The sequence below is a fragment of the Marmota monax genome, unplaced genomic scaffold (assembly GCF_021218885.2).
Source record: "Marmota monax isolate L192 unplaced genomic scaffold, Marmota_monax_Labrador192_F-V1.1 WCK01_AAM20220418_F8-fsc00008, whole genome shotgun sequence".
Lineage (NCBI taxonomy): Eukaryota > Metazoa > Chordata > Mammalia > Rodentia > Sciuridae > Marmota > Marmota monax.
Window position 1 is genome coordinate 11,921,265 of NW_026694432.1, and position 27,834 is coordinate 11,949,098.

The following is a 27,834-nucleotide window of genomic DNA, read 5'->3' on the forward strand; positions in this document are numbered from 1 at the left end:
CGCCGCCGCCGCCTCAGCCCAACATGGCGATGCACAACAAGGCGGCGCCACCGCAGATCCCGGACACCCGGCGGGAGCTGGCAGAGCTCGTGAAGCGGAAGCAGGAGCTGGCGGTGAGCGGCTGGGGCCGGGACACCGGCCTGGGCCCCGCGCTCGCCGCCGCCCGCGCGCAGGCCGTTGGTTACGCCAGGGCGAGCGCGGCGGGCTGGGGCCCGGAGCGCGCTGCGCGGCCCTCCGGCAGCTCTGCTGCCCGGGCTGCGGAGCCCGCGGGGAGCGGGAGGCGCGGGGCGGAGGCCGGGCGGGCTGCCGTGAGGGCGCCGGCTGGCGGTGCGTGAGGGCGGCCGCGGCTACGGGCGGGCGTCGCCTCGGTGGGCATCGGGGTGGGAGGGAGGCGGCGGTGGGAGGGTCTCCCGGCGCCCGGTCTGGCCGCCGAGGGTGGGGAAAGCAAGTCCATTTCGGTGCTGGGAGGCGGTGGCAGGGGATTTTGATGGACAGGGATGTGATGTGTTTGGGAACATCTGGAAGGTGACAGGCGAGGGGAGAGGACCCGGGCTAGGGAATTCGGATTGTGACGTGCACCCAGGGTCCCACGCATCCTGCGGCTCGGTCCCCCCCCCCCCCCGCGCGCGCTTTGGCTTGCGCAACCGGGAGGCTCATCTCACCTGAAGCTGCCCTTCCAGGTTTCCATAGCAACTGCAGCCCGCGCAGAGGGGAGCCCGTGGATGCTGAAAAGCTGCTCACCCTTGGCTCTCCTGGTAGCGACACCTTTAGTGAGTGGGAGTGGAGACTGCCCACGTTCCGTCTCAGACCTGTTCTTGACACTCAGGTTTCCCTTTGGAGTATATGCAGAATTTTGCCTGTGTGTGCGTTTTTCTGAGGACAGGCTCTATATATTCCATTCTGTTCACCAAAGGGTTCATCATCCCCAAGAGGTCTGGACTGTCTTTGGCTTGGACTACCTGGCACTCCCCATATCGTCTCTCTCTCCACAAAAATGTGTCCGTGTGGACGAGCTTGGCTTTACAAGGTTGATATCAGGATTTCATATTATCCTTAATAGCCACATTAAAAAGACTTTCCGTGACCTTGTTTTTCCATCTCTAGGAAACACTGGCAAACTTGGAGAGACAGATCTACGCTTTTGAAGGAAGCTACCTGGAAGACACTCAGATGTATGGCAATATTATTCGTGGCTGGGATCGGTATCTGACCAACCAAAAGTGAGTGTCAGAAGCCAGTAATGTTCCTGTTGTGCCCTAGTAATATTTGTTTGGAGGACAGTGTTCTTGGTAGCAACTTTGCAGAGAGGCAGTGGTAAAAATGATGGTATGAAAAGAGGTCTGGGTTTGAACTTGGCTTCTGGCTCACTTCTGCCACTGCCACCACCTCACTGAGTAACCTTGGACAGAGCCCACATCTGTAAATGGGGAAGTTGGCCCTATCAGCAGAGTTGTGTGAGGTTTAAATGAAACACAGCATATGCCAGTACCTTATACAGCAGCACTCTATTGGTATTTTCCACATTTCCACCCTCAGTTTGCCATACCTGTATGCCAGTTTTACCCCTATTTATTTAATAATAACTATTCTGTAAAAAATTTCTAAAGTTTTGGAAAATTTTCAAACCTAGAAAAATTGAAAGAATATGGTACACGAACATTTTTTATCCTTCATCTATACTCACAAATTGTTAACATGTTGCCACATTTTTGCTGTTATGTGTTGTCTTCTCCTTCTGTGATATAAACACCTGCATATACTTAAGATTTTTAAAAAATTTTGAATAATATTTTATTATTTGAAATAATTATAGATTCATGGGAAGTTGCAAAAAAATGGTATACAGAGGTCTCATGTACCCCTTCACTCAGTTTTCCCCAGTGGTTGCATTTCATGTAACTGTAGTATATTATTAAAACCCCAGGAATCAACATGGGTACAATGTGTATATATAGTTCTGTGGCATATTATCACATGTGTAGATTCATATAACCACAGTCAAGATACAGGGCTATTCTATCACCACAAAGCTCTCCCTCATGCTATTCCAGATATCATGAGACTTTGTACCTAATTATGCCAACGGTTACCTCCAGAGAACAAGAACATTTCTTCTACCATTGTATGGCTACACAATGATCATACTTAAAATATTAACAATGCTAATGCATTATTAACATTATGTGTAATGTTAGTAGTATCATCTGTTATAGTCTTTCTTCAAATTTCCTCAGTTGTCCTGAAAATGCTTTGTTTTAATCCAGCATCCAGTCAGTATTTCAGTATTTGTGTATTGCATTTGGTTATTAAGTCTCTGTAGTCTTAATATTTAGGAGTCCCTCTCTGTTTTTTTTTTTTGGTACGGGGATTGATCCTAGCAGTGCTTTACTGCTGAGCCACATCCCTAGGCCTTTTTATTTTTTGTTTTGAGACAGGTCTTACTAAGTTGCTGAGGCTGGCCTTGAACTTGTGATCCTCTTGCCCCCTTCCAAGTTGCTGGGATTATAGTTGAGCACCACTGCTTCTGGTGCTCTCACTCTTTTTGTAGTGGTAGTCATGACATTGTCCCATAGAATGTTCTAGTCCACACTTTTCTTATTGTGACCTCATGAGCAATCCTTTAAAGATTTTTGGCAAAAACAGTGTGATTTGTGTGCCTTTTATTATGTGTCTGTGATCAGGAGGCACATACTGCCAGATTGTCTAATTATTGGTGCTGCTGAGATTGGGCATATAATATCTCTGCTGTAAAAGTTCACCTCCCATGGTGATTAGAAGGTTACTCTTTAAGATATTATGAATATATTGCTCCCCCCAAGTTTTTATTTAGTAGTTTTACTATATATTACTGATTTTACCAGCATTAGTTTTTATACTGGAAGTTGTAAAATGATGGTTTTCTAACTTTATTATTCCCTTTACATTTTTTGTTTCAAAATATATTTTTTAGTTGTCAATGGACCTTTATGTTATTTATTTAAAATGGTGCTGAGAATCGAACCCAGTGCCTCACACATGCTAGGCAAGTGCTCTTCTACTGAGCTACAACTCCAGCTCTCCCTTTATATTTATTGTTGGCATTCTGAAAGAAAAGTCTTAATTTTTTTTTATTCTGTTCCTTTTGTTCTCTCTCTTTTTTTCCCCCTTGGTACTGGGGATTGAAATCAGGGGCACTTGACCCCTGAGCCACAACTCCAGCCCTGTTTTGTGTTTTATTTAGAGACAGGGTCTCACTAAGGTCCTTAGTGCCGTGTGGTTGCCGAGGCTAGCTTTGAATTAGCGATCCTCCTGTCTCAGCCTCCCAAGCTGCTGGGATTACAGGCATACATCACCAGCCCAGCTCTCTCCTCTCTCTTTTTTGATTAATAGAGTCATAATTGAAACAAATTGGCCATATGTGGTACACATCTTGCTGAGGCAAGAGGATCATAAGTTCGAGAGCCTGGGCAAATTCAAGAGACCCTGTCTCAAAATAAAAAATAAAAAGGTCTGGAATGTAGCTCAGTGGTAGAACACCCCTGGGTTATATCCCCAGTACTGCAAAACAAACCACAAAAAAAAGCCAAAGTGAATTCAGTGTTGAAATCTAGTATTGTCACTTTCCTCTCTTTTTTATAGAGGCTTATTTTTAGTGAAATATATACAAATAAGTACTCAAGTCTTAAGTATACTGCTCATTGCTTTTACATAATGTAAACATACTCTTTGTTATCCTTTTTGTTTTCTTTGTCCCAACTGTAGAGCCTTCTTGAAATGTTTCTTTGTCCTTTTGACATAACTCTATTAGTCTCTGAACACTTGTACTTTCTGGCCCAAAAGAGGTCCTAGACTGACCATGTCCTTTTCTTGCCCTAGCCATTTCTCTAAGGAAACTGTTCTTATAAATTAGAAAATTAAGTTTATTTAATAAAGATACTGCATATCACTAGCGTGTGCTGGATTGTGTTCTTTTTCTTTTTTAGTAGCATTACTGGTGATTGAGCCCAGGAATATTCTGCCTTTGAGTTAGATCCACAGCTCTTTTTATATTTTGTTTTGAGACAGGGTCTTACTAAGTTGCCCAGGCTGACTTTGAATTTACAATCCTGCCTCAGCCTCCTGAGTCGCTGAGATTATAGATTTGTGCCACCATGCCTTGGTCTGTGCTGAGGTGTTCTTCTTTCTTTCCTTTTTTTTTTTGGTGCTGGGTATTGAACCCAGGGTTGTTTAACCACTGAGCCACATCCCCAGCACCCCCTCCCCCCCGCCCTTTTTTTGGGAACGTTTTATTTTGAGACAGGGCATTGCTAAGTTGCTGAGTTTGGTCTCAGACTTTCAATCCTCCTGACTCAGCCTCCCAAATTGCTGGGATTACAGGCATGTACCACAGTGCCTAGCTGTGCTGGTTATTTTTACTAATAAACATTTAAATAAATACTAAAGTAAAATGGGGAGAGGGGTTTGGGCTGGGTGGGCACCTGGTGCCCACCAACCACATATTGGCCGGGCATTAGTACACTGTATTTTGATGATAGGCAAGACATGCCTTAAATGTGCTCCAGGCCTCTGAGCCCCTTGATAGATAGATAGATAGATAGATAAAATGAAAATATTTGTGAAGCAACTAAAATAATCTCTCTTCCCATAGTGAGGCATATACCATACGTTGGGAAACATTGCTATCTACTTAGGCATTCAACACAATAATTGTTTGGGCCAATCCAAAAGGATTGGAGGCATTCCTGTAAGGAACTTGATTAAAAAAAAAAAAAAGTCTTTTTATATTTGCCCTGGACATCCCCAACTTTAGCCATGGACTTAATTTGATGCTTATAATGAATTTCTTTTGTGTGCTTTTAGAAACTCCAATAGCAAAAATGATAGAAGGAATCGGAAGTTTAAGGAAGCTGAGCGGCTCTTCAGTAAATCCTCAGTTACGTCGGCAGCTGTAAGTGGTGGTGGTGGTGGCCTGGGGGGCAGTGTGTGTTTTCTGTGGTATGTAGTTAAGGAAGGTGAGTTTTCTCTTTCCCTTCCTATCTATATGGAAATGCTCTCCTGAGGTCTGTGGTCACTTTTCTAATAACTGGTGGCTTTTCTTTTAGGCAGTAAGTGCATTGGCAGGAGTTCAGGACCAGCTCATTGAAAAGAGTAAGTTTATGTTTTCACTTTCCTTGTCGGTTTATTTTTAAGCTGCCACAATCCCTAAATTTAACTTGTATCCAACTGTGTCTGCGATCTGCATCACTTAATGCTCTGCCCTTTTCTTTCTAGAAGTTGGGAAGCCTTTTGGGCATCTTTAATCATGCCTTTCTTTGGAGGGAGAAACTACTATGCCCTTCTTGCCTCTTCTGTCACATGAAAGTTGGCTTTATTGCTCAGAGACACAAAGCTATGTCTTTGCTCCTGATAAGTCTTTTAAATTCTTAGAGATTTAAAAAAAATTTATTTTATATTATTTTTTTAATATTTATTTTTTAGTTGTAGTTGGACACAATACCTTTATTTTACTTATTTATTTTTATGTGGTGCTGAGAATTGAACCCAGGGCCTTGCACATGCTAGGCGAGCGCTCTACCACTGAGCCACAACCCCAGCCCAGGGATTTTTTTTTTTAATTAAAAAAACTTTTATGGAAAGTTACAAACATATAATGAAATCTTAGAACTCAACCTAATAATTTTAAATAAATTCTAAGTAGTACCTATGTTCTTAAATATAAAATGGGGAATATGTGCCATTTACTTTATTTAAAAATTCCACTATTTTCTGTATGTAAGCCTGATGGTCTAATTTTGTTCTAATTTCTAGTGATGAGAGATAGATCTGTACATTTTACTTGCTGAATCAGGCTCTCTGTAGCTGAATTGAGTATCCTCTCTGTGCATGGGATCACTTTGAAATATAACCTGTTTTTTGTATTGCACCTGTGTACTTCTTTCAGATGATATATCTTGTTGTAGGATCTAGTTCTCTAGTTTCCCTTGGGGCAGTGTTTTGTGGAAAAGGAATTTTGGTATTTGGGAATTATAACTACTCAGGGACTTCAGTTTCTTTTGTCTTATCTCATACACCTTTCCTGAACTTTAATCCTGCCTTTCCTTTAGACATTTCCATTTGGGTATTTAAACTCAAACATTTCATGTAAAACAGAACTGTTCTGTTTTCTTCTATTGTCTGCCTAATTTTTTTTGTTGTGATACTACTGTTCTCCCTCATTCAGAATTCTTTGACTCTTTCTGCCATCCTTATCAATTGTACCAAGTCCTTTTGATTTTTCCTTTACTATGTATGACTCTCAGCTGAGTCTTATTTAATTTTTTCAATTAATACCACCTCTCAAGTGTAGAGGAACTTTGTAGAGTACCAAGACTAGTTAAAGAATATGCTGGATCTCTCTTCTGAGTTGAGATGGAGTGATGTTGGACTTCTCAGTTTTCACAGGAGCCTGTAATTCTTCCCCTGCTTATGTGATAATTCAGTATGTGGCTCTGTACTTATTTTAGGATATCTATGCCCAAGCACTTCTCAGGAAAAGACTCTTAAATTAAGTCACTCCTTTCAGAAACTTGACTGAGACAAAAACTTACATATGAAAGATTTTCTAAAGTGTACGCAGGCCATTCATTTCCCTAAAATCTTTGTTCTGGATGGAGCCACCTGCCTGGGTTGCATCATAATTGCTTTTCTTAGTTTTTTCCCAAAAAGTTATTTTTTGCAAAATTACATACTTTGGTCCCTTAAAATATCATTGTGTTGTTACAAGGACATTCCAGATGTTGTTTATTATCAAAACTGACTCCTGTAGGAATAGTTCTCCCTGGCTGGGCAAAGTGGTGCACACCTGTAATCCCAGCAGCTTGGGAGGCTGAGGCAGGAGAATTGCAAATTCAAAGCCATCCTCAGCAACTCAGCGAGATCCTGTCTCTAAATAAAATATAAAAAAGGGCTGGGGATGTGATTCCCTGGGTTCAATCCCTGGTACTAAAAAAAAAAAAAAAGGAATAGTTTTCCCTAAATACTTGTTTTTTAACTGAAAAATCTCTTTTATTTTAATTTTTGTGGTGCTAGGATTGAACCCAGGGCTTGATGTGTGCTAGGCAAGCACTCTGCCAGTGAACCACATCCTCAGCCCTTTAAATCTTGTTTGATTGTTTCCATTTGTGTGGTCACTAAAATTCATAAAGCGAAATTTGTGGTCTACCCCCTAGCCCAAGCAAGCAAGTAGGAATTTGTAACATGCATTTTGGGAATGAATCTCAGTGCTATATCCAGCTTACTTTCCTCTTCTGTTTATCATTGCTTTACTTATTCATTTATTCTTATTTTATATTTATTCTGTTAGATTGCATTATATGATTCTTAGTAAGCTGCCTTGAATTCCTTTTGGAGGAAGGCCAAGTATACTGAATTAAATGAATAATGGAGTTCATTAATTCAAATGGTCAGAGCCCTTTTACATAACCCTCTTTATCCCCATATTGGGGATTGAACCCAGGGGTGCAAACTGAGCAATATCCCTAGCCCTTTCTATGTTTTATTTTTGAGAGAAGGTCTTTCCAAGTTGTCCAGGCTGGTGTCAAGCTTCTTATCCTCCTCCCTCAGCCTCCCAACTAGCTGTAGTTACAGGTGTGAGCCACTGCTTCTGGCCCTTTATTTTTATTCTATGGCATTCTATTTCACCATTTTCACCATTACCACTTCCCACTGCTAGTTTTTAAAATTTTATTTTTATCTAGATTTTCTGCAGTTAACTACCTTGTGTTTAAATGTAAATTTCTTATTTATCTGGATGGATTTATTTTATTTTTTAATTGGTCCATAGTAATTACACATTTATTGGGCACATTTCATAATATGTGTGATATTTCATTATGTTTACAATGGGTAACAATCAAACTTGAGTAATTAGCATATCCATCACCTCAAGCATTATCAAAATCCTTTTCTTCTGGCTATTTTGAATAATACATTGTATAGTGCATTAATATGAATACCTAATATTATTAGTGAACCATAGTTACTCTACTGTGCAGGAAAATATGAGAACTTATTCCTACTGTCTGTAGCTTTGTACATGTTGTCCAGCCTCTCCTCAGCCCCGCTCCCCACCCCACTCTGGTAACCAACTTTCTGTTTTCCAGTTCTATGAGATCAACTTTTGTGAAACCCAAATGAATGAGGTCATACCTGATTTGATTTTCCTCTGTGCCTGGCTTATTTCACTTAGCATAACATCCTCTAGGCTCATCTATGTTGCCACAAATTACAAAATTTCATTCTTTTTAATGGCCAAATAGTATTTCATTGGACTTCTTGAAACAGTGGTTTGGTATTTTTTATCATTTCTTGAAAATTTCATCTGTTACCTTTTCAGAGATTGCGTTTGCCCCAAGCCCTCTTTACTTTCCTTCTGATATCTGATTAAATGTATTTAAACCTTCTCGTTTTAGCTTTTATTTATTATTTTTTTTACTATCTCTTCTTTCATTTTTGCCTCTGCTTTCTCATGAGTGCTTTTTTCCCTGACCTATCTAACAGTTCACTAGTTCCCTTTAACTGTTTGATCTGTTGTTAAACCTTCCCTTGATTTTAAGTCCTTTGTTTTTGCAATTTTAATTTCCATATGTTCTACTTATTTAAAAAAAAAAAAAACATTTAACTTTTTCATATCTTTCTCTACAGCTATTTTATTTTATTTTTGGTGCTAGGGATTGAACCCAGTGCATGCAAGGCAAGCATTCTACCAACTAAGCTATATCTCCAACTCTCTCTACAATTATTTTTAAACTTGTCTTTACTCTGTGAAAATTATCAGAATCACAGTGGAGTCACTTGTATCAAGCCCTGTCAATAACAGAAAAATAAAGCCAAGAGGTTACGAACGAGGGGATCTCATGTACATATGTTTGAAAACAAAAACTATCACAAAAGACTTCGAGAATCACAACCTTGCAGGAAGGCCACCACAACCTTACACAGAAAATACTTCTGTGAGAAATCTGTCCAGGAACTGTCTGTCCAACCTTAGACTGACGCCACCCTTGCTATTGATCCTTGTAACCAAGAATAGTTGATCCAGAACCCTCCTCATTTTGCCTTTAAAATCTCCCCCTTGCCTCATCCTGTTTTCCAATCAACCTAGGCATTAAATTTAATTAATTAATTAATTTTGACAGTCCTAGGAATTAAACTCAGGTCCTCAAGCATGCTGGGCCAGCACATAACCACTGAGCTGCATTCCTAGCTCTTTCTAGATCTCTTTGAGTATGCTCATATGACATTTACCATGTCACACATCTTCCCATTGCAGGCTCTTCTGTCTTGAATAAATTTATTAATCTTTGGAGAGTCTTTTTCTGTTTGTTATTTAGGATGACAACCTCTTTAAGTATATTAAGCATTGTCACTTTGTATTCTGTTTAATTTAAATCTCTGAAGTCTTTATGAATCTGTTTGTTTCTGGGCCTAGTGGTGCCCACCTATAATCCTAGCCGCTTGGAAGGTTTAGGATTGAGAGATTGAGGCCAGTCTGGGCAATTTAGCAAAACTCCTCCAAAAAAAACAGGAGCTTCTTTCTGATATCTGTTGTTTCTGTTGGTTATTGTTTGTGAAGTCTACTTTCCTTGTGTACTAGGTAATCTTTGTGTCTGCTCATTTTAGTTAAAAAATACTGTGTTTTTTGGGATATATGTCAGAATCCCATTCCAAGACAGACCTAGTATACTAATTCAAGTTCCTTATTTTAAATGATAGGGTATTTATATATAACTTCCACATATCCTTCTGAATGCTTTATTTATTATTTTGTGGTATGGAAATTGAATCTAGTTCCTTTCTTATATACTTTGTTTTTTTATTTTTATATTTTACAGAACTGGGAATTGAACCCCAGGGGTGTTCTACTGCTGAGCTCTATATCCAGCCCTTTTAATTTTTTTTTTAACATTTTTTTTTTTTTATAATAGATGGACACAATACCTGTATGTGGTGCTGAGGTTTGAACCCAGTGCCTCACACGTGCTAGCCAAGCACTCTACCAACTGAACTACAACCCCACCCCTAATTTTTTTATTTTTTAGACAGGGTCTTAACTTAGTTGCTGAGGCTGGCCTTAAATTTGTGATCCTCCTGTCTTAGCCTCCTGAATAGCTGGAATATCATATATATAGCCTGGTTTCTTGTATACTTTGTCTCTAGATTACTTATGATACCTAATGCAATATAAGTGCTGCAAAATTGTTTTTGTACTGTATTGTTTAGGGAATAATGACAAGGAAAATAGGTCTTTGTGTGTTTAATACAGATGCAGGTTTTTTCTGAATATTTTCTTTTTGTGGGGGCATGCTGAGGATTGAATCCAGGGGCATTTAACCACTGAGCCACTTAACCAGTCTTTTTTTTTTTTTGTATTTTATTTAGAGACAGCGTCTTACTGAATTGCTTAGGCTTTCACTAAATTGTTGAGGCTGGCTGTGATCCTTCTGCTTCAGGCTCCCAAGCTGCTGGGAATTCACCACGGTGAATGGATATGAATCCATTCACTTGAATATCCATGGTGCACCACCATGCCTGGCTGTTCTGAATATTTTCTGTCTGCAGTTGGTTGATTCCTCAGAAGTGGGACCCAGGAATGTGGACTACATTAGTGAAAAAATTTGAGGGCTAGGAAAGGTACTGTCTTCCAGAGAAGACTTGTGTTTGCTTCTGGTTGGTGCTTGGGCCTCTTTAAGCCAGGTTTAGTGCTTGAGGGTCCCTGGAAGATCCAGATGATTCAAACCAAGCTTTAATTCCATGAGAGGAATTGTCTACTTTCTCTTTTATCCCGCCCCCCCTTTTTTTTTTGTACCAGAAATTGAACCAGGGGTGCTTTACCACTGAGCCACATCCCTAGCCCTTTTTTAGTTTTTTATTTTTATTTTTTTATTTTGAGACAGGATCTCACTAAGTTGCTAGGGCCTCACTAAGTTGCTGAGGCTGGCCTTAAACCTGCAATCCTCCTGTCTCAGCCTCTGGAGCCACTGGAATTATAGGTATGCACCACCAGGCCCATTTTACTTCTTTTGTTTTATGTAGAATCCCTCCAGTGCTTCAGAATTTCTGAGAAACAAGTCTGGTGAGATGAGTTTTGTGTTTTTAATGCCTTTGATTTTTGATAGGAATGAAATAAACATTCTTTTAGAATTTTGCCTTGCATATTCTTTTTTTTAAATATATTTTTTTTAGTTGTAAGTGGACACAATACTTTTATTTTATTTATTTATATGTGGTGCTGAGGATCGAACCCAGGGCCTCACCCATGCTAGGCGAGCACTCTACCGCTGAACCGCAACCCCAGCCCTTGCCTTACATGTTCTTAGATGTCCATGATTTTGGAGTTTTGCACTTTGGGAATTTTATTTTAAACCATTTTGAAAAACTTCCTCAAAAATGAGATACTTGGGCTGGGGCTGTAGCTCGGTGGCAGAGTGCTTGCCTGTCATGTGTGAGGCACTAGGTTCCATCCTTAGCACCACATAAAGACAAATAAATAAAATAATTTTTAAAAATGCAATAGTTGAGGGCCTGGGGTTGTAGCTTAGTGGTAGAGCGCTTGCTTAGTGCAAGGAGGCCCTGGGTTCCATCCTCAACACCACATAATTAAAAAAAAAAAAAAAATGCAATACTTGACGGGTGTTGTGGTGCAAGCCTGGAATCCCAGTGACTTGGGAGGATGAGACATTAGAATCTCAAGTTCGAGGCCAGCCTCAGCAACTTAAATGACATCCTGTCTCAAAATAAAAATAAATAAAAAGGGCTAGGGATGTAGCTCAGTGGTATAGCACCCTTGGATTAAATCCCTAGTACTGTCCCCCAAAATGCAATGCTTTCTACTATCTTTGGTTTCATATGTATCCAGGCTAGAAAGAAAGTGTATTTGCATCATCCCTAAAGAGGACTTTTTGCAAATTTATGAAGCATTCTAAAAAGAATAAAGTAGAAGAAAAGGAAAATAGGCAGATTTGTGTCTGGTTTCCTTTGAAGGATCAATAATCTCTACTGTTTGTTTTAATGAGCTTCTCTGAACCAGATCTCTCTTCAGCATTTATTTACATCATTCAAGTAGGTAAGTATGATTCTGGATAGTTTTCCTTCTCCTCTAGCCTTTTCATGCTGATTAGAAGTTACACCTTTAATAGCCATTCCTTTCTTTTAGTAGCTAGACTTTCTCATTTGTAGATTTATTTATTTATTTATTTTGGATAGAATGCCTTTATTTTATTATTTTATTTTTTTATGTGGTGCTGAGGATTGAACCCAGTGCCTCATACATGCTAGGCAAGCACTCTGCCACTGAACTATAGCCCCAGCCCTCATTTGTAGATTCATTAATCAAAATCTGATCTTTGCTCAAAGAACAAGTTGCTTTTTAAAAAAAAGTTTTGAATTTTTTCAATTGCTGTTGGACAACAATTTATTTTATTTATTTATGTTTTTATTTTTATGTGGTGCTGAGGATCGAACCCAAGGCCTCACACGGGCTAGGTGAGCGCTCTACCTTTGAGCCACAACCCCAGCCCCACTTTTTTTATTTTTAATATCAGTGAGAAACACATGTTCATGTCTTGCACAGTGACAGCATCATTCAGTGGAGTGATTGACTTTCTGCTGCACTTGGAGGTATTGTGACCTGCTCCTGTTATGAGCATGCTTCTTGTGTTTCTATGAGCTAAAGAAAAATGTTTTTCTTATTTTGTGGTCTTACTTTGTATTTTAATAGCACTTAGTCTCCCCATCCCTCTTATAAACCACTACCAGCCTAGTAATCCTACAATACAGGTCTGTACAAAGAGCTGAATATTGATCATTTTATGTCATTCAGAAATTCCTGGTAGCTTTCCCTTGTTCTGTCACAGTTGTTTCACTATATATAGTCTTCACTCTATTTAGAGTTTGACTTGCACGTTTGTAGATCTCAAAGGTATCGAGATTTGAGCACTTACTAGGTTCCAGACTCTGAGCAGTTTCTTTTGTTTGTTTATTTATTTTTAAGTTGTAGTTTCACACAATACCTTAATTTTACTTATTTATTTTTATGTGGTGTTGAGATTTCAACCCAGGGCCTTGCATGGGATACCTCTGAGCCACAACCCCAGCCCCTCTGAGCAGGTTCTTTACTTGCATTACCTTCTTTAATTCTTAGAGCTGCTTCCTGAGGATAGGTGTAGATTGCAAACTCCATGAAAGCAGGGACTGTTGCCGAAGGAGTGTGTCCAGCTAGTTCCTCGCCCATGAGAGAGATTCAAGTGTTTGCACATGAGAGGAAGAATTCCTATTTTGCTGTTGGGGGAACAGGCTCAAAAGGTTAAGCAAAAAGTCATTTCTCTTCTCTGTCACCTTATACTGTCTTCCTAGATGAAGTCTGACAAATATGACTTATTAACCTGTCTTTCCATTTTACCTTCCATTTCTCAGGCTCTCTATTTAATTCATTTGTCCCTTGTGTTTTCTTACCTATGTACCTTATCTTGTGCTTTTTTGTACTTTTTTTTTTTTTTTTGCTTTTCATTTTTCAAATTCTAGGTTTTTTTTTTTAATATTTATCCAGGCCCTCAGTTACAACTAAGCTATATCCCCAACCTCAAAGTCCATTTTAAATTCTAGTCCCTCAGTGAAACTTTTTCTGAACAATATACTTTTCTCCGGCTACTATGGTATTTCATGTCCATATGAGTCCTTTGAGGTGTCCATTATTGCCTCAGGTGTTATCTTTTCAGAGATGGGACACAAGTGAATTCTCCATCATAGGACTTTGATAGGATTGAAACTGTTTCCTAAGTGTACTTATAGAATGTGAGTGACACATTCATTTACTTAGTAGTGCCACAGCAGCTTGCCCCAAATGAGAAAACAGTTGGGTTTTCCTGTCAGTGTCTTTAATAGAATTGCAGCATGGACAGAACTTGCTGTGTCTAACTTGCCTTTCTTGCCTGTCTCTTATATTTCAGTTATTCCTTTTCTCTTCCTGTATCCAGCCCACTTACTTACCCAGTCCTGTGTCCCTTCTGCCATCCTGTCTCCGATGCAAAGCTTTGTGGCCTTGTGCCTTGTCAGCCTTCTTCTCATCAACCAGTGCTTTCACAGAGTTGTACTTTCAGAAATGATTTTTTTTTTTTTTTGTCTATGGGAAAGGAGGGCTGTCTTGACCATCCTTCTCCTTAAATTCAGGTTTTATATTTCATTAGTTTTTTTTTTTTGTTGTTTGTTTGTTTGTTTTTAATGTGGTGCTGAGGATTGAACACAGGGCCTTATGCATGCTAGACAAGCACTCTACCAGTTGAGCTATACCCCCAGCCCTCATTAGATTTTTTTAAAACTACAAAAGTAACCCCTTCTTATTGTGGTAAGTAATTTAGTCATGTAAAAAGTTACTCCTACTTCCATCCTAACTTTGTGAGGTAACTGACATTAACAGGTTGGTATTAGCCTAACACATCTTTCTGAATGACTTATTGGTCATTTATATATCTTTAGAGAAATATCTATTCAAATTCTTTGCTAAGTTATTTTAATTTAATTTTTTAATACTTTGCCCAGGCTGGCCTTGAACTTGTGGGCTCCAGTTATCCTATCTCAGTCTTCTGAGTAGCTGGAACTGGGGGCCCAACTTTTCCACTGTGCCAGGCTCCTTTGGTAATTTAAATTTCACTTTGTATATCTTTTTTTTCTTTTTGGTACTGGGGATTGAACCCAGGGCCACTTTACCAAGACCTATATCCCCAGTTCTCTTTATTTTTTATTTTGAGACAGGGTCTTGCTAAATTGCTTAGGGCCTTATTAAGTTGCTAAGTCTGGCCTTGAACTTGCAATTTGTGATCCTTCAGTCCTAGCCTCCCAAGTTACTAGAATTACAGGCATGGGCCAGAGTGCCCAGCTCTGCTTCATTCTTTTGCATGTAAATATTTGGTTGTCCATTGTTGTTTATTGAAAAAATTTTCATTGAATTGCTTGCCTTATTGCTCTTTTCAAAAATTAATTGACATTAAAGGTACAGTTTTATATCTGGATTCTGAATTCTGTTCCCTTGATATATGTATTCATCCTTCTGCCACTATCACACACTGTTGATTACTGTAGCTTCGGTAGTAAGTTTTTAGAATCTTTTGGTAATATTTGCTTATTTAGGTATTTACGTGGTGCTGGGGATCGAACCCAGGGCCTCAAATGATAGGCAAGTGCTTTACCAAATAGCTATCACTCCAGCCCTGTTTTGGTAATTTTTTTCTCCCCAGTACTGGGGATTGAACCCAGGTCTGTTCCACTTCTGAACTACATCCCAATCCCCCCCTGCCTTTTATTTAATTTTTAATTTTGAGCAAGGGTCTCAGTAAGTTGGTGATGCTGGCCTCAAACTTGGGCTCTTCCTGACTCAGTGTTCTGAGTAGTTGGAATTACAGACAGGTGCCACATACCTAGCGTTTTGCAATAATTTTTTTGTGTGTGAAATCAGTTTTGAATTTTAGAAGGGTGGGATACTTTTTCTGGTTTCATAGCTCTAGAGCTCCCTCTTCTGTTGCGTTTATGAAATGTGTTCAAAATAGTGCATGATTTCTGAGATCTGGCTGTTTCTTCTGATATTTTGGGAATTTTTTTCCCTCTACTTCTGGTGTGCTTTCCATACAACCCCTTCTGACAATCAAAAAAAAAATTTTTTTTGAGGGGGGGGATACTGGGGATAAAACTTAGGAATATTCTCCCTCTGAGCTACATCCCCAGTCCTTTTTTATATTGAAATAGGGTCTTGCTAAGTTGCTGAGGCTGGCCTTGAACTTGCAGTCCTCCTGCCTCAGCTTCCTGAGCAGTTGGAATTATAGGGTATGCATCACTGTGCCTGGTCCTTTTGACAGTTTTTAGCAAGAGATAATGCATTTATTTATGGTCCATTGATGGTTGAGTAAAGTGAAAATCTTTCCCCCATCCTTATCCATTAAGTTTCAAGAAACACTTTCCTGGGGCTGGGGATGTGGCTCAAGCGGTAGTGTGCTTGCCTGGCATGCGCGCGGCGCTGGGTTCGATCCTCAGCACCACATACAAATAAAATAAAGATGTTGTGTCCACTGAAAACTAAAAAAATAAATAATAAAAAAAATTAAAAAAAAAAGAGAATCATTTCCTGCCGCAGTCTGGCTGGGCACAAATGCCACAGTCTGGCTGGGCACACAATCACGAGCCACCACACAGCTTGTAGATTCAAACAGCAACTCTTTATTCCCGAACTCACACCAGCCGTCTACAATCACATTCTGGGGAAATCCACGTTCTCTGCCCAAATCCGCGTTCTCTGCCCAAATCCACCTCCACTGGGCTTCTATCTCCAAAATATACTGTCTGAATCCCGTGAGAACTCAAGGGGAACTCAGGCAGCAGGATACGCCCTATTCCCAGCAGGAATAATCTTAAACCTTAAACCTGGAACCTAAACTGGGAACGCCCTAAACACGATTATCTTAAAACCGGGAACACCCTAATCTGCCTTGGTCCTTGAGCAAGGTTAAGTACATTCAATGTCACTGCAACATGGGGTACGCTGGCAAGGAAATTGTCATACTTACTTGGCTAATGGCTCCCAGCATCTCCCCCCTTCTGATTAATTAAACAACAAGCAATGTGGCTTAAGGACCGTGCCTGGTAGGTTGTCCAATTCAACATATGGTTCTTACCCGTCATCGGAAAACTGACCTTTAGGCGTCAGCCTCCTGTCTTAGGTTGATACCACTGCAATTGAATCATACCCGTCACTGACTACCGGTCCAGCATACAGCCATACTTGTGGATAGGTCTATGCACCAGTGGGGGGGTGAGGTTCTTTGCCTCACCTCTGTTGGCCCCCAAATTTGGCCTTGGTGCCAGTGGGGGAGTGAGGTTAATGTGGCTTATGGACCGTGCCTGGTAGGTTGTCCAATTCAACATATGGTTCTTACCCGTCATCGGAAAACTGACCTTTAGGCGTCAGCCTCCTGTCTTAGGTTGATACCACTGCAATTGGATCATACCCGTCACTGACTACCGGTCCAGCATAAGCCATTGGCCCCCAAATTTTAGACCATCACTAGCAGAAGGGAGGAGGATACAGAAATGCCACGACACCAAGCCAATTGACGGCTCCTTGGGAAAAATTGCATCACTGGTGACACCATCAGCAAAGATATGCCAGCACTACCACAATTAACATGGGGTGCGCTGGCAAGGAAATAAAAATTGCATCACTGGTTAATCACTGTCGCAGATGTAAGAATGGCCAAGCTGGAGTTCTGGATATCGGCTGTTATGGATTTGAGTCAAATCATCTTCTTTTCGATCTGTAGAAATTGTTTTAGTTAATCTCTCTGGAATCCAAATCGGCTGCTGTTCTCCCTGTAGAAACACACAAACAAAACCCTGACTCCAGACAATCACTGGGTCAGGACCTTTCCATTGTCCTGTTAGAATATCTTTCCAAAGTACCTTAGGCTTATGTACATTTTTTGGATACATATGTCTTTCCACAGCACTAAGCCCTTATGAATCCAAATTTAAAAAGTTTAGTGTAAAAAGGGTTATTTTAAGTTTATCTTTGGGGCATATATACCCCTTAAAGATCATCTTCTAGTTTTCCTTTAAGGTTAGTACATTCACCCTTAGTTGCTTTTTTTTCCTCCTAGTTTTTTTTCTTCCTATTTTGTGGGTTTAAAATTCTTGTCTTCCTACATTTTTTAATCTTTCTACATCTTGTTTATCTTTTTCTTTTTAACTTTCTATACTTCTGTCTTTAAAGTTTTTCACTTTAAATTTTTAATCTTCTTTATCTAAATATCTTTTATCCTATTATCTTCCAATTTTTTTAAAGTAATGCCTTTAAGATTAAGCTTCTTTCCTCCATCATGAAGGCATTTTAACCACCTTTAATTTAACCTTTTAAAGTCTTTTAATTATCATCTATACTGTACTTTTAAATGTACTTTTTCACCACCTACAACTTCACTCTTTTAAACGAGGCTTAGATTCTGTTTAAATCGCTTTAATGTTAGTTTACATGGCTGCCCTTCAACCAAAGGCTTTTTTTTTTTTAACTCCATTGAGAAACTTTGTCTCAATCTGCCATGTACAAATACCTTTTTTTATTTCTTCTTTTCTCAAGCTTTTAAAGTAAGTCTAGTTTCCTCAAAAATTTTTTAAATGGCATTTTACAACTTTTTACTTTACCACACAGAGATTATCTCATCTAAAAACATTTTTTTCCTTTAACCTTTTATATTAAAATATATTTCCACATCTTGAATCTTTTTCTATCTTTTTTAACCGTTAACCCTTTTTATAAATTCACATTTTGAGACAACTCTTATAAAATTTCTGATTTGGACAAATTACTCCACTTTAATAAGATGAAAGACTTTCATGTTTTTTATGATACTATGATACTATAATTGAAACCCAACTGAAAATTTTTCTACTCTTTGTATATAAATTACACATGATAGAATCTTAACTCTTAGTAACCTTGTTTTAGCAAAGACACAGACACAAAGCAATATTAAACATTTTTCCATTTACCAATTTATGAAAACACACATAATGTTTAAATATATTACCTTATGGGACTTAATAAGTAAAGAGTACTTGATTTCATATTTAGTGGTTGATATTTTAACACTTTAGCTTTGTAAATTAATCAGATGTCTGTAAAAACCAAGATCTTAGACAAATGTAGTAAACAGAACTAGCCATCTCTTTCTTGTTGAGGAAAAATTCTTCTACAGGATACCATGATGGTCCCATTGATATACTTAATAATTTGTCTTTAAAAAGCCATGGGCTACATTTTTGTATTGTATCAACATATGCCCTAATTGTTCTTGGTCTCACTGGGGTGCCTCCTTCCTCTAACAATTTCTTTTGCTCGGAGGCGAATAACTTCAAACCTTGAGTCAACCATTTTCCCCAGTTTGCCTGAGAAAGTTCTAGGAACAGGCAACTTGAAATAAAAACAAAATATATCAAAACGAGAACACATTGTTTTTTGAATTGGTCACCCATTCTTTCTCTCTTCCTCAAGGGTGAGAAATTTCACTTACCTCTAAGCTTCAGAAGTTCCCCGTACGGGCCACCAAATGCCGCAGTCTGGCTGGGCACAAATGCCACAGTCTGGCTGGGCACACAATCACGAGCCACCACACAGCTTGTAGATTCAAACAGCAACTCTTTATTCCCGAACTCACACCAGCCGTCTACAATCACATTCTGGGGAAATCCACGTTCTCTGCCCAAATCCGCGTTCTCTGCCCAAATCCACCTCCACTGGGCTTCTATCTCCAAAATATACTGTCTGAATCCCGTGAGAACTCAAGGGGAACTCAGGCAGCAGGATACGCCCTATTCCCAGCAGGAATAATCTTAAACCTTAAACCTGGAACCTAAACTGGGAACGCCCTAAACACGATTATCTTAAAACCGGGAACACCCTAATCTGCCTTGGTCCTTGAGCAAGGTTAAGTACATTCAATGTCACTGCAACATGGGGTACGCTGGCAAGGAAATTGTCATACTTACTTGGCTAATGGCTCCCAGCAATTTCCCATTCTTTAAAAAAAAAAAAAGAAAGAAACACCTTCCTTCTGGGCGTGCTGGCATACACCTGTAATCCCAGTGGCTTGGGAAGGTGAGGTAGGAGGATTGCAAGTTCAAAGCCAGTCTCAGCATCTTAAACAACTCAGAGACCCTGTCTATAAATAAAATATAAAAAAAATAAAAAAGGGCTGGGGATAGGGCTAAGTGGTTAAGTGCCCTAGGTTCAATCCCTGATACTAAAAAAAAAAAAAAAAGGAAGAAAAAAAAAATTTTCAGGAGAAACTAGTATATATTAAAAGGGAAAGAAACTAGTGTTTTTTTTCCAAAATATGTTTAATTTAATTTATTTTTAAAAAATTTCCTTGGGCTGAGGATGGAATTCAGGGCCTTGTACGTGCTAGTAGGCAAGAGTGCTACTATTAGGAACATCCTTAGCCCTAAAATCACTTTCTCCCCATACTGGGGATTGAACTCATGGGCACTCTATCACAGAGCTACACCCCCATCTTTATTTGTTTATTTATTTATTGAAAGGATCTCACTAAGTTGCTGAGGCTGTATTTATTGATTGAAAGGATCTCACTAAGTTGCTGAGGCTGGCCTCAAATTTGTGATCCTCTTGCCTCAGCTTCCTGAGTTGCTGGAATTACAGGCATGTGCCATTGCACCTTGCTAATTATACTCTTAAGAATAAATGCATACTTAAAATGTTCTTGAGCTTGGTTCTGTTTAATTAGTATAACAAGTGAACTTTTAAAATAGGGCTCGTATGTCAGGTGAAGAGTACTGTTACTGCTTTTTCAAAACATTCTTGGATTGGGAATGTAGCTGAGTTTTAGAGCACTTGCCTAGCATGTGGGAGGCCCCACAAATAAATAAATAAATACTTACGACTTCTTGAGGTAATTTAGGGAATGGACTCTTCTCCCTTTTTGGTATGTTTTTCGGGGCAGGGGGCAACTTTGCTTGATAGAAAGATTTTCTGTATGATTTGGGTAAAGAATCAGGACCAGCTGTGGGCAATTTTGTCAAGATCATCCCTTGTCTCCTGGAGACCTATCTAATATTTTCAGTCACACTTTTTGTATAATTATTAACCCCATTATTGTATTCTATGTTTAAATAAACTTTATGCAGGGAGGTTATCCTGGTTGTATGTTCCCAACTCCCAACTGTCCTTAGACCTCTTGCCCCTGGTTACACTGTTTCAGATTACATGTCTTTTAGGAACTCTGGTAACTTTGTATCTTCTCTGTCATTTAGCATGTATGCTCAAAAAACTCTTTCCAGATAATGGACCAGTTGTCTGAGGTTTTTGGGGGATTTGTGTTTTATTTCTTCCAGGGGAGCCAGGAAGTGGGACAGAAAGTGATACTTCTCCAGACTTCCACAATCAGGAAAATGAGCCCAGCCAGGAGGACCCTGAGGATCTGGATGGATCTGTGCAGGGAGTGAAACCTCAGAAGGCTGCTTCTTCTACTTCCTCAGGGAGTCATCACAGCAGCCATAAAAAACGGAAGAATAAAAACCGGCACAGGTCAGTGACAGGGACCCCATTCCCAGAGCTTCCGTGTACTTTCCTAGAGTAAAACACTATAGGATTGTTTCAGAGCCTTCTACTGTGGATGGGCAAAAATTCCTTTGGGCCAAATGAAATGGGCTAGTGTTCTCTCTCAGGGAGGACTTGGGTGGGTATCAGAGTAACCCTGTATGATTCGGGTCAAGGGTCAGGGCCAGCTGTGGGCAATTTTGCCAAGATGGACTCCAGGGCATCCTTTCCACTATTGCTAGTGCAAAGTGTTATTCTCTGAAAATCTTGTTTAATATGGTAAATTTGGAATCCTGTGAGAAGAGAAAATGGGGAAATAGAAATGGAATCTATGTAATGTAGTTTGAAACATGACACTAGGAAGTTTTGCAAAGCTGCAAAGTTAGAGGCTTTTCATTCTGATTCCTGCCTTATGAGAACCTATGTGACTCGTCTTTTTTCTATTCTAATTACAAATTTTTTTGATTGCTTATGGTTTTTCTGTTTTGGTATTTCTCTGCAATATGCTAACTTCAGATATTGGAAAACAATATAAAGCCTATAAAATATGACAGTGCCTTCCTAGAGAACATTTGTCCACCATGTTTTTTGCAGTACATAATGAGTTAGGCCTGACATCAGTGGACAGAGAGGATTTTTAGCTTTTCTGTCTTCCAGAGAGGATTTTTAGCTTTCACTCTCTCTGGGGTATTTACACAGCTTCATTAAGAGAGGGTAATAAATAGTTTCTACAGTGAGGAATCTTGTCCTGGCCTCATACCTTCTGAGGGCATGGAAACTGGATTTGCATTGATTGGCTTTGTCCTACTGTCCTTGGAGGCCTGCATGCAGAAAAGGTGAAAGGGGCATGCAAGGGTTGGGTGGGGTTCCTTGTCCTCCAATTGGCTTCGATATTGTGTTATTTTAGAAACCTGTAGGATATTCCTTCATGCACCCACGGTATTAAAACTGTTGGCTTTATGGATATGGATGGGGATATGTAGAATTTATTCTCACTGGTTTGAACCTCTTTGGCATTAGCTGATTCTTTAATTCACTTAAGAATGTTTTTTGTTGTTGATGGTAATGGTGAAATAGTATTTCCTGCAAATAGTGACAAAGGACTGCTGCTTAACATTTTTCTGCAAACCAGAAGTCACCATGCCAGCCTCAAAACTGTAGTAGGAAATAGCAAAATTTGCTTTCGCCTTTTTTTTGGGCTATGGATTATTTGACCACCGTGATGGTATTGGTGCTGGCTTCTAAACAGCAGATACTTATACTCTTAAAAAATTCATTAATTTATTTTTTGTTGTTGGGATCAAACACAGGACCTCATGCTTGCTAGGCAAGCACCGTTACACTCCCCTAGCCCGTTAAAGAAATATTTTTAAATTGTCAAGATAATTAAATATTATGCTTTATGATGCTTTTATTTAATTTACTCCAGTGGGCTTTTTTTTTTTTTTTCTTAAATGTGTGTGTGTATGTGTGGTACTAGGGTCCAGTGTCATTTTAAAATAATTCTTTTCCTATTTCAGAGTCTAGAGTAGGGACAATATTCTTGAAAAAAAAGTCTGTGACTTTTTCCATTACTGATAAGTTTACTCTCTAGACAGCTATTTATTTCAGGTAATACGTCATTTTCATTAATGACCCGACCATTAGTGACTGAAGATTGATAAAAGGGAATTGGAGAGGCATGAAACCTAATTAACTTTCTTCTTGAAGTTTTCTAGTAAATTTCCATAGGATCTATATTTCTTGCTTATTCTTTCCTCTGCTGGCCTAGGAACTAATTTCTCCCAGAAAAACACTAGCATTTATAAAGATTTTTGTGTTAGTTATTGCTTTCATCAATGATGTCTCCAGTTCAGAGAGCAGGGTCCTAATTTTTATTGCTTTCCCTGTCTTTCCTTTCTCCTTAAGGGCTTATCTGCCTGAATGAAGGGGGGACCTGATTTGCTTTCTTTCTTGGGAAACCAGGTTCAGGACACCTTAGTAGCACCTTAGGGTCCAGTTAAGATGCTTGGGTTCCTGCCATCTTTAGTGAGGAGTTGTATCTGGCCCAAATCCCTTGCCCCTGGTGGATGGCTTAGTGGTGCTGACCGATCAGGGTGAAGATGGAGTAGGTCATCTAGGCATATTGGTAGGTCAGCACCCAGTACATAGTTTTTTCTCCTCCAAGGTGCTGATAGTAGACTATTTTAAGAAATGTTTGAGTATACTATATGCGAGGTACTGTCTAGTGGTGAATTAAGATGGTACTTTAGCAGAAGGAAATAACTTGAATTTGCCCTCTTCTGGAATATGAAAATTTATCAGTTTTTCAACATTCATAAATGATCAAATGAATGCTTACATTTGTATGTTATCTGAACAATAATTAAGTCCTAGTGTCTTTAAAGAAAAAATTGAAAGAATAACTCACAGCTGTTAGAGTTTTACTACTGTAGCAAGCCCAAGTTTAACCAAGATTAACCAAGTACACTCTTATTTATATATTTATTTCCAGTGCTAGGGATTGAACATGTTAAGCATATACTCTACCAATGAGCTACACCCTGTTTTTTAATTGTCTTTTTTTTTTGGCGGTGGGTACTGGGGATTGAACTCAGGAGCACTCAACCACTGAGCCACATCTCCAGCTCTATTTTGTATTTTATTTAGAGACAGGGTCTCACTGAGTTGCTTTAATACCTCGCTAAATTGCTGAGGCTGGCTTTGAACTCCCGATCCTCCTGCTTCTGGCTCCTGAGGCTCTGGGATTACAGGCTTGCGCCACCGCACCTGGCTTGTCTTATTTTTTTATTGTCTATTTTAGTGATGAACAAAATTAAAGTCAGGCTGAAAGTAAAATGTTTTTTAATTCCTGGTTTGTACACTGTATGCTTTCCCAAATGTCATAAATGAAACTATTGCATAAGGGATATGGCAGTTAAACTTCCAATTTCACTCTTGTAAACATGGTCTAGGAGGAAAGCTCTTTGCATATTGTTTTTGCCCCTTTTCTACAGTGTGAAAGGCACTGGAGTCAGCTGTGGAGCTGGTGTCGTGCTCCAGTTGATGTTTGCTTTGGGGCTCTGCCTGGACCATCATCTGTTATAGCAGTGATGGCACAGAATGGCCTCCTCTCTACTGCTCCCTTCCAGATCCTTGAGGCTGGGGTGCTTATGGATGCCACCTTTCCTTTGTTTTAAAAAGGGTTCTAAAAAAAGGGGGGGGGGTGTTCTGCAGACTTTGGTGTTAAATGTCACCTTGATATAAACAATTAATTGTCATCACCATCTTATGGGGCCGAATAGTGTTTTACTCTTCAGTTTCTGGAACAAGACTCAACCCTACAGCATGTTCATTCAACCCCTGACTTCTAGGATGAATGCTGTAGCAATGGAGCACCAGCTTCCTGGACACATTTAGAACATAAAACTTGAGTACAAGTTGCAAAATGTTTTCCTTTTTTTAAAGTTTAAAATGTTTTTGTCATCTTACTTTAGTGAAAGTCTATTATGCTGAGTTTTACAAGCACCTTTCATTATATGACTAAACCTTTCTTTCTCTGTTTCTTCTAATGCCCTAATTATATTTTATGATACAAATATTTTGAAAGTTCTAACTCTGAATCTGGCAGCTAATAAAAAGGCTCCAGGTGTCTGTAGTTTTCTAATGATATAACTTTTTCTTTCATAGTCTATTCTTTTGCTGTGGAATCCGTTGAGGGAAGGGATTCTTCTGACCACAGAATCTTTGGTGCTTTCATGTTTAAAACTTACGGCTTAAGATCTTAAAGCTGGTTTTGTTTCTATAAATCTTGCTAGGGTGGCTAATCGACTAATTTATTCAATTAGTGTATTAATTTCTATTGCTTTCTTCCTTTCAAATGCTGCCCCTCAGCCCGTCTGGCATGTTTGATTATGACTTTGAGTAAGTTTGATTTGAATTAGTATTTGTGCTGTGTTTTTTAGTGTGTAGACACCAGTATGCCTTTTTGAGACCTTTCTAACCCATAGTTTATCTGTTTAATTGTAGGTATGTATATTAGGTTAGGCTGGGAAGTTTTTTTTAAAAACAGAAAAACGTGATGGAGGTAACATTTTATTTAATAACTTAAGCAAAATTAAGTAAACTTCACTTTTATGCATTTTAATTTCTTTTTAAATAGATAACCTTTAATTTATATTTAAATTGATTTTCTGGCTTTGCTTCATAAGGAGATTAATAGTTAAAGATTTTGATATTTTGCTTTGGAAAGATTTAAAAATTGAAATTCATGTAATTTCTTTTGTGTTTCATGTCCAGAAATACAAACTCCTAGTCTCTCTTCTATTCTTAATCACCACATGTCTCAGTAATTTTCAGTGATATAGTTATAAAGCTAACATATTAACATAGAGCATGCCTTCTTAATCCAATCTCTTTAACATGTAACTTTGGAATATTTTTAAAAGATTAAATGACTTTTGCAACTGCTGTATATTTCTTTTTAAATTATCCAAGTTTACCTTATGGCAAAAGTATCTGCTCATATTTTTTAATACTTGCTTAATAATATCTGGGTAAACAACTAAATATGACATAGTCTAATGAAGAATGTGGATTTTACTTAACCAAATAGCCTTTGTTATAGCTTATGCCCTATGCAATAGCTAATTGTTGGACCCTTTTTCTGTAAATTAAAATGCAAATATCTTTTATCTTTCCTATCACAGAATTGATCTGAAGTTAAACAAAAAACCACGAGCTGTAAGTATCAGCCAGACTACTTCAGAAAGGCTGGAAATTTTGTAGATGATTAGGAAAATGTATCATCTTCAGAGTCTGAGTGTCTCTAATCTGGGTCACACTCTAATTTTAAAGTCTGGGATGTCCATTTGTATATACTGCAACTTTTAGATAATATTTGCTTTATTTTGGAGAAAGAGCAGTTGCGCATATTTTTACTGAAGAAAAATTCCCTCTGATTAAATAACAAGTTGTTGATACTAACTCCTTTTTTTGGGGAGGGCTGGTGAGTTTAGGTCTAGCAAGAGCAGAGTTGATGTTTCAGTTGATTTTCCTTATAGACTCAGAAGACAGGCCATTTTCCGTTGTGAAATGTTCTACATTACATTTGAGATATCTTGGAGTATAGAACAATCCCCTAGCACAGTTGTTTGTGAGATTTTTTTTTTTTTTCTCTAGATTGAAATGAGTGTTTTGTTGAGTAAGTTGAGATTTTTCTTTCTTTCTCTTTAGGACTATTAGAAGACTCATTAGTGCAGAAGCCTCCAGGCTGTAGAGCTCTGCTTCCCTTCTCCGACCTCATACAGATAAAGATAAACATCCCTCACCTGAGTGCGTGGCCATCCACCTCTGCTCTCCCAGACCCAGTGCCTGTGACTCTGAGTAGTTTGTTCTAAATGTTGTGACAAACAAGTCATTTCTGTAAGACATCGGATCATTTGCTTTGTGTCATTTTTAGTAACAGAGCTGCAAGAAGACCAAGACATGGTTATAATCGCAGCAAGTTGTTAACTGTGCATTTCTCCCTTCTTAGAATGAACATTTTTCCCCAAACTGGCTGCTGCCAGCCACATCCGTGATCCCTGTTGAGAAATATTCTCTGGTTTTCTTTTATGCTAAGTAGAACACAAGTCACAATGATGTAGGCTGTAAATATCTGGCATTCTCTTACTTTGTTGTGTTTTATTTTCTGTTGTTATTTTACCATCTCATTTTCTTTGGGGACTTTTTGTAATGCCTTTGTACAGCTCATACCTTCCTGCCAACATATCTGGTAATCTATTTCATGCAGTTTCCAATATTCCAACTGAAAATAATGTGGCTTACCATAGTAAAATGGGAAACTTGGCTCTTTGTTTTCTTGCAGGAGGAAGGTAAAGAGTGTTTATTTAAAAATTATCTATCTTAAATCTTTGAGTTGAAAGCAGTTTCATGTTCAAGGAACAGGAAAAGCGGAAAAACACAAGTTAAAATCAGTTCTTTTAAAATAGACATTTTTATTCTTTTGTATAAATAAAATTTCACAGGCTTTGACTTCTCATGCTTTACTTTTAAACCTGAGATTGTTTTTTTACTTATTTATTCATATCATGCCTTATTGGAAATTTCTTTTTTCCCATCTTTTTGTTAGTAATCACCTGATTAAATATTGCTGTAAAAATCACCAAGGGAATGGAAAGTCTCAAAATTCCACCAGAAGCTGATAATGTAAGGTTCCTGAGCGGAGTGAAAGGTAGCATCAGCAGAGCCAGCACTGCCCCAGGGACATTGTCCTTGCAGGGGTCAGTAGGCAGAGGAACTTGCTGATGATTGTGCTTGATTCAGTGCAGTGGTCACCTACTTTGGCAGCAGATTGTAATCACCTAGGAACCCTAAAAATGCTGATGTCTGGGCCCCACTCCCAGAGACCCTAGGGTCCATACAGCCTGCTTACTAGGATTTCTTTCAAAGGGTCCTGGTGATGCTGATAAGAAGCCATGTGGAGAGCCACTGCATTAGGAAACTGAATACTTTGATTAAGTGTTATGCTGTGAATCATTCTAAGATTTGGGCCTTGCCTTTCCGTGACTCTATTTAGTCATAGTCCTTTATGTATGCCCATCTCTTTGTAAGAAGAAATATGTTCATTGTGATCTCAGTGGAGCTGAATATGGATGGCATCTGTTATCAGAACAAAGCTGCCTTGTCAGGTGTGCAAAAGCTTTCACTTTTGTTCTCAAATAAACTTTTTTTTTTTTTCCTCT

The 27,834-nt window shown here is 38.9% G+C and overlaps 1 protein-coding gene across 2 annotated transcripts; it reads left to right on the plus strand.

Annotated features, from left to right (window-relative positions):
* On the plus strand, window positions 1-27,834 carry Meaf6 (MYST/Esa1 associated factor 6). 2 transcript variants are annotated; one of them, XM_058570898.1, is made up of 8 exons: window positions 1-113; window positions 1,105-1,220; window positions 4,840-4,927; window positions 5,082-5,127; window positions 20,905-21,097; window positions 24,983-25,012; window positions 25,798-25,831; window positions 26,324-27,834. In XM_058570898.1, exons 1-8 carry the CDS (start codon window positions 24-26, stop codon window positions 26,330-26,332), a joined length of 606 nt encoding a protein of 201 aa, XP_058426881.1. In that variant the 5' UTR covers window positions 1-23; the 3' UTR covers window positions 26,333-27,834. The 2 variants fall into 2 exon arrangements, with proteins under 2 accessions (XP_058426881.1, XP_046325131.1); XM_046469175.2 differs by lacking the exon at window positions 24,983-25,012.